General features: G+C 53.7%; 1 protein-coding gene across 2 annotated transcripts in view; it reads left to right on the top strand.

Moving 5' to 3' along the window:
- The window catches only part of LOC106560212 (fibroblast growth factor receptor 3), a 150,532-nt gene that overhangs the window by 75,726 nt on the left and 67,306 nt on the right, over positions 1 to 7,500 (top strand). For both annotated transcript variants that reach the window (XM_045705487.1, XM_045705479.1), the window contains exon 8: positions 5,828 to 5,972. In XM_045705487.1, the coding sequence (XP_045561443.1) occupies positions 5,828 to 5,972 (145 nt within the window). The remainder of the gene's footprint in view (positions 1 to 5,827; positions 5,973 to 7,500) is intronic.

Genomic DNA, 7,500 nt, shown 5'->3' with positions numbered 1-7,500 from the left:
GCTAGGAAAAACTCCCTAGAAAGGCCAGAACCTAGGAAGAAACCTAGAGAGGAACCAGGCTATGAGGGGTGGCCAGTCCTCTTCTGGCTGTGCCGGGTGGAGATTATAACAGCACATGGCCAAGATGTTCAAATGTTCATAAATTACCAGCATGGTCAAATAATAATAATCATAGTAGTTGTCGAGGGTGCAACAGGTCAGCACCTCAGGAGTAAATGTCAGTTGGCTTTTCATAGCCGATCATTGAGAGTATCTCTACCGCTCCTGCTGTCTCCAGAGAGTTGAAAACAGCAGGTCTGGGACAGGTAGCACGTCCGGTGAACAGATCAGGGTTCCAGCAGGTCTGGGACAGCAGGTCTGGGACAGGTAGCAGGTCCGGTGAACAGGTTATCAACTATAATCTATTAATAATACGTGATGTGTTTTATCAACTATAATATTATGAATACATAAAATGTTTTAGTCGTTGGCCTAGTAACCGGAAGTTTGCAAGATCGAATCCCCGAGCTGACAAGGTTAAAATCTGTTGTTCTGCCCCTGAACAAGGCAGTTTAACCCACTGTTCCCCGGGCCCTGAACAAGGCAGTTAACCCACTGTTCCCCGGGCCCTGAACAAGGCAGTTAACCCACTGTTCCCCGGGCCCTGAACAAGGCAGTTAACCCACTGTTCCCCGGGCCCTGAACAAGGCAGTTAACCCACTGTTCCCCGGGCCCTGAACAAGGCAGTTAACCCACTGTTCCCCGGGCCCTGAACAAGGCAGTTAACCCACTGTTCCCCGGGCCCTGAACAAGGCAGTTTACCCACTGTTCCCCGGGCCCTGAACAAGGCAGTTTACCCACTGTTCCCCGGGCCCTGAACAAGGCAGTTACCCACTGTTCCCCGGGCCCTGAACAAGGCAGTTAACCCACTGTTCCCCGGGCCCTGAACAAGGCAGTTTACCCACTGTTCCCCGGGCCCTGAACAAGGCAGTTAACCCACTGTTCCCCGGGCCCTGAGCAAGGCAGTTAACCCACTGTTCCCCGGGCCCTGAACAAGGCAGTTAACCCACTGTTCCCCGGGCCCTGAACAAGGCAGTTAACCCACTGTTCCCCGGGCCCTGAACAAGGCAGTTTAACCCACTGTTCCCTGGTAGGCTGTCATTGAAAATAAGAATTTGTTCTTAACTGTCCTGCCTAGTTAAATAAAGGTCAAATAAATTATTATGAATACATGATGTGATTTAGTCAAGTATAATCTATAATCCATTTTCTCATGTACTATGTGTTAAATTATTCATCAACAATTTATTTTGTCACCAGTATTGCTGGGGGGTGTGTGTGTGTGTGTGTGTGTGTGTGTGTGTGTGTGTGTGTGTGTGTGTGTGTGTGTGTGTGTGTGTGTGTGTGTGTGTGTGTGTGTGTGTGTGTGTGTGTGTGTGTGTGTGTGTGTGCCTGCCTGTGTGCCTGTGTGTGTGTGTGTGTGTGTGTGTGTGTGTGTGTGCCTGCCTGTGTGCCTGTGTGTGTGTGTGTGTGTGTGTGTGTGTGTGTGTGTGTGTGTGTGTGTGTGTGTGTGTGTGTGTGTGTGTGTGTGTGTCTATGCGTGTAATTTCCATTGTGTTTTAACCACAGAGATCCTATTAAATCTATGTAACTTCATGGTTTTAACTCCTTCTATCCAGAGTCTAGTCAGCAGGAGGACAGAGGTTGATGTTATACTGAATGTGTTGAATGTGAGAGAAGCTGATGCCGGGAAATACTGGTGTCGAGCATCTAACTTTGTAGGAAAGTCAGAAAACACCTTCTGGCTTAAAATACACAGACCAGGTAAACCCACTATCACTATGACCACCTGGCGCTCCAAGCTGTCTACTGTTGTAACAACCCTCCCTGTCACCCCTTTCTCTCCCTCTCTCCCTCTCTCCCTGTCTCCTTCTGTCTCTCCCTGTCTCCTTCTGTCTCTCCCTGTCTCCCTGTCTCCTTCTGTCTCTCCCTGCCTCCTTCTGTCTCTCCCTGTCTCCTTCTGTCTCTCCCTGTCTCCTTCTGTCTCCTCCTGTCTCCTTCTGTCTCCTTCTGTCTCTCCCTGCCTCCTTCTGTCTCTCCCTGTCTCCTTCTGTCTCTCCCTGTCTCCTTCTGTCTCCTCCTGTCTCCCTGTCTCCTTCTGTCTCTCCCTGTCTCTCCCTGTCTCTCTGTCTCTCTCTGTGTCTCCCTGTCTCCTTCTGTCTCTCCCTGCCTCCTTCTGTCTCTCCCTGTCTCCTTCTGTCTCTCCCTGTCTCCTTCTGTCTCCTTCTGTCTCCTTCTGTCTCTCCCTGTCTCCTTCTGTCTCCTTCTGTCTCTCCCTGTCTCCCTGTCTCCCTGTCTCCTTCTGTCTCGCCCTGTCTCCTTCTGTCTCTCCCTGTCTCCTTCTGTCTCCTTCTGTCTCTCCCTGTCTCCCTGTCTCCTCCTGTCTCCTTCTGTCTCCTTCTGTCTCTCCCTGTCTCCCTGTCTCCTCCTGTCTCCTTCTGTCTCCCTGTCTCCCTGTCTCTCTGTCTCTCTCTGTGTCTCCCTGTCTCCTTCTGTCTCCTCCTGTCTCCTTCTGTCTCTCCCTGTCTCCTTCTGTCTCTCCCTGTCTCCTTCTGTCTCCTTCTGTCTCTCCCTCTGTCTCCTTCTGTCTCTCCCTGTCTCCTTCTGTCTCCTTCTGTCTCTCCCTGTCTCCCTGTCTCCTCCTGTCTCCTTCTGTCTCCTCCTGTCTCCTTCTGTCTCCTTCTGTCTCTCCCTGTCTCCTTCTGTCTCTCCCTGTCTCCTCCTGTCTCCTCCTGTCTCCCTGTCTCCTTCTGTCTCTCCCTGTCTCCTTCTGTCTCCTTCTGTCTCCTTCTGTCTCTCCCTGTCTCCTTCTGTCTCTCCCTGTCTCCTTCTGTCTCTCCCTGTCTCCTTCTGTCTCTCCCTGTCTCCCTGTCTCCTTCTGTCTCTCCCTGCCTCCTTCTGTCTCTCCCTGTCTCCTTCTGTCTCCTCCTGTCTCCCTGTCTCCTTCTGTCTCTCCCTGTCTCCTTCTGTCTCCTTCTGTCTCTCCCTGTCTCCTTCTGTCTCCTCCTGTCTCCTTCTGTCTCCTTCTGTCTCTCCCTGTCTCCCTGTCTCCCTGTCTCCTTCTGTCTCGCCCTGTCTCCTTCTGTCTTTCCCTGTCTCCTTCTGTCTCCTTCTGTCTCTCCCTGTCTCCCTGTCTCCTCCTGTCTCCTTCTGTCTCCTTCTGTCTCTCCCTGTCTCCCTGTCTCCTCCTGTCTCCTTCTGTCTCCCTGTCTCCCTGTCTCTCTGTCTCTCTCTGTGTCTCCCTGTCTCCTTCTGTCTCCTTCTGTCTCTCCCTGTCTCCTTCTGTCTCTCCCTGTCTCCTTCTGTCTCCTTCTGTCTCTCCCTCTGTCTCCTTCTGTCTCTCCCTGTCTCCTTCTGTCTCTCCCTGTCTCCCTGTCTCCTCCTGTCTCCTCCTGTCTCCTTCTGTCTCCTTCTGTCTCTCCCTGTCTCCTTCTGTCTCTCCCTGTCTCCTCCTGTCTCCTCCTGTCTCCCTGTCTCCTTCTGTCTCTCCCTGTCTCCTTCTGTCTCCTTCTGTCTCCTTCTGTCTCTCCCTGTCTCCTTCTGTCTCTCCCTGTCTCCTTCTGTCTCTCCCTGTCTCCTTCTGTCTCCTTCTGTCTCTCCCTGTCTCCCTGTCTCCTTCTGTCTCTCCCTGTCTCCCTGTCTCCTTCTGTCTCCTTCTGTCTCTCCCTGTCTCCTTCTGTCTCCCTGTCTCCTTCTGTCTATCCCTGTCTCCCTGTCTCCCTGTCTCCTTCTGTGTCTCCCTGTCTCCTTCTGTCTCTCCCTGTCTCCTTCTGTCTCTCCCTGTCTCCTTCTGTCTCTCCCTGTCTCCTTCTGTCTCTCCCTGTCTCTCCCTGTCTCCCTGTCTCCTTCTGTCTCTCCCTGTCTCCTTCTGTCTCTCCCTGTCTCTCCCTGTCTCCCTGTCTCCTTCTGTCTCTCCCTGTCTCCTTCTGCCTCCTTCTGTCTCCTTCTGTCTCCTTCTGTCTCCCTGTCTCCTTCTGTCTCTCCCTGTCTCCCTGTCTCCTTCTGTGTCTCCCTGTCTCCTTCTGTCTCTCCCTGTCTCTCCCTGTCTCCCTGTCTCCTTCTGTCTCTCCCTGTCTCCTTCTGTCTCCTTCTGTCTCCTTCTGTCTCCCTGTCTCCTTCTGTCTCCCTGTCTCCTTCTGTCTATCCCTGTCTCCTTCTGTCTCCCTGTCTCCTTCTGTCTCTCCCTGTCTCCTTCTGTCTCCTTCTGTCTCCTTCTGTCTCCTTCTGTCTCCCTGTCTCCTTCTGTCTCCCTGTCTCCTTCTGTCTCTCCCTGTCTCCCTGTCTCCTTCTGTCTTTCCCTCTGTCTCCCTCTGTCTCTCCCTGTCTCTCACCGTCTCCCTAACCCTCCCTAGCAATGTTTATGCTGTGTCTTTTTTTACAATATTCATCCTGTGCCCACACTCTAATTCTGAAAAGTGAAAGTATACCTGTGAGAGGGGTCGCCCTGGTAGTAGCTGTAGGTTTTTATACATTACCCAAAACCAATCTGAGAGTTCATTTGAACATTGGAAAAAAAGCTACTGTGTAAATACTGCAATGCGAGTTTGATTGAATTAGCCCTGTTACACTGAGATAGTTAGTGTCTCATCCATTTACCTCCCCCTCCTTCCCTCTCCCTCTCTCTCCTCCCTTCTCCATCTCCCTCCTCCCCTTCTCCCTCCTCTCCCTCCACTCCTCCCTCCTCTCACTCCTCCCCATCCCGCCTCTCCTCTCTTCTCCCTCCTCTCATTCTCCCTCCACACCTCTCCCCCTCTCCACTCCTCCCCTCCCTTCCTCCCCTCCTCCTCTCTCCTCCTCTCCTCCCCTCCTCCCTCTCCCTTCCTCCCCTCCTTCTCAGCTTGGTTCAGTATGTGGTGTGGTGGTGTGGTTCTCTACTGCTCCTCTGTGTGTTTTCAGGTTGAGGTAATGACCGTCCCATCAAGCAGCCTGGGACCCTGTAGAGTGAGGTCCTCAGTACTGCTTCCTGTGACCCCTGACCTATAACCCTCTGTTCCCATGGTGACTGGTACTCTGTGTATTTGGTGTTTGGTGAATTTTCTCTTGGAGCGTTTGGTTTATGAAATCTCTCTGTTCCTTTTTCTCCACCCCTCTCTCCCCTCCTCCCCTCCCCTCCTCTCCTCCTCCTTCCCTCCCCTCCCCTCCTCTCCCCTCCTCTCCTCCTCCCCTCCTCCTCCCCTCTCTCCCCTCCTCTCTTCTCCTCCCCTCCTCTCCTCCTCTCCTCCTCCCCTCCTCTCCTCCTCCCCTCCTCCCCTCCTCTCTTCTCCTCTCCTCCTCCCCTCCCCTCCTCTCCTCCTCTCCTCCTCCCCTCCCCTCCACCCATCCACCCCTCCCCTCCTCCTCCCCTCCTCTCCTCCCCCTCCCCTCCTCTCCTCCTCCCTCCCCTCCTCCTCCCCCCTCCTCCTCTCCTCCTCCCCTCCTCTCCTCCCCCTCCTCCCCTCCTCCTCCTCCTCTCCTCCTCCTCCCCTCCCCTCCTCCTCTCCTCCACCCCTCCCCTCCTCCTCTCCTCCTCCCCTCCTCTCTTCTCCTCTCCTCCTCCCCTCCCCTCCTCTCCTCCCCCTCCCCTCCTCCTCCCCCTCCTCCCCTCCTCTCCTCCTCTCCTCCTCCCCTCCCCTCCTCTCCTCCTCCCCTCCTCCTCTCCTCCTCCCCTCCCCTCCTCCTCTCCTCCTCCCCTCCCCTCCTCCTCTCCTCCACCCCTCTCCTCCTCTCCTCCTCCTCTCCTCCTCCCCTCCCCTCTCCTCCTCCCCTCCTCTCCTCCCCTCCCATCCTCCCCTCCTCCCCTCCTCTCCAGACGGCTGGTATAAACACTACGGATAAGGAACTAAGGAGCCTCTTCCTTACCAATGTGTCTTTAGAGGATGCAGGAGAGTATACTTGTCTAGCAGGGAACTCTATTGGGTATGCTTACCACTCTGCTTGGCTCACCGTGCTCCCAGGTATACCCTCTCCCCTCTCTCTCTCCTCTCCTCCCCTCTAAATACATGTCATTCATAACTATTGAATCTCAGAACTGCTGCTTGCTGATTGTTGAATGCAAGCATATCTGTGTCTGAAACTGTCCACAAATGTAACTTGGAAATAAGATAAAGAAATTTAAACCTGGAGATGATTTTGTCATTTATTCACCTCAGACATGATTCCAGAGCAGAAACTTCAGTGGGTGTTGATGATTACTGCTTGTAAAAGGTTATTGCCCTTTTATTTAGAAACTAAACTGTCCCTCAGACTCCTAGATACTGAACTATGACCCCCAGCCTCCTAGACTGAACTATGACCCCCAGCCTCCTAGACTGAACTATGACCCCCAGCCTCCTAGACTGAACTATGACCCCCAGCCTCCTAGACTGAACTATGACCCCCAGACTCCTAGACTGAACTATGACCCCCAGCCTCCTAGACTGAACTATGACCCCCAGCCTCCTAGACTGAACTATGACCCCCAGACTCCTAGATACTGAACTATGACCCCCAGCCTCCTAGACTGAACTATGACCCCCAGACTCCTAGACTGAACTATGACCCCCAGCCTCCTAGACTGAACTATGACCCCCAGCCTCCTAGACTGAACTATGACCCCCAGCCTCCTAGACTGAACTATGACCCCCAGCCTCCTAGACTGAACTATGACCCCCAGCCTCCTAGACTGAACTATGACCCCCAGCCTCCTAGACTGAACTATGACCCCCAGCCTCCTAGACTGAACTATGACCCCCAGCCTCCTAGACTGAACTATGTCCCCCAGCCTCCTAGACTGAACTATGACCCCCAGCCTCCTAGATACTGAACTATGACCCCCAGCCTCCTAGACTGAACTATGACCCCCAGACTCCTAGACTGAACTATGACCCCCAGACTCCTAGACTGAACTATGACCCCCAGCCTCCTAGACTGAACTATGACCCCCAGCCTCCTAGACTGAACTATGACCCCCAGCCTCCTAGATACTGAACTATGTCCCTCAGACTCCTAGACTGAACTATGACCCCCAGACTCCTAGATACTGAACTATGACCCCCAGCCTCCTAGACTGAACTATGACCCCCAGCCTCCTAGACTGAACTATGACCCCCAGCCTCCTAGACTGAACTATGACCCCCAGCCTCCTAGACTGAACTATGTCCCCCAGCCTCCTAGACTGAACTATGACCCCCAGCCTCCTAGACTGAACTATGACCCCCAGCCTCCTAGACTGAACTATGACCCCCAGCCTCCTAGACTGAACTACGACCCCCAGCCTCCTAGACTGAACTATGACCCCCAGCCTCCTAGACTGAACTATGACCCCCAGCCTCCTAGACTGAACTATGACCCCCAGCCTCCTAGACTGAACTATGACCCCCAGCCTCCTAGACTGAACTATGACCCCCAGCCTCATAGATACTGAACTATGACCCCCAGCCTCCTAGACTGAACTATGACCCCCAGCCTCCTAGACTGAACTATGACCCCCAGCTTCCTAGACTG

Source organism: Salmo salar, chromosome ssa01 (genome assembly GCF_905237065.1).
Source record: "Salmo salar chromosome ssa01, Ssal_v3.1, whole genome shotgun sequence".
Lineage (NCBI taxonomy): Eukaryota > Metazoa > Chordata > Actinopteri > Salmoniformes > Salmonidae > Salmo > Salmo salar.
This window is presented reverse-complemented; position numbering and strand designations above follow the sequence as displayed.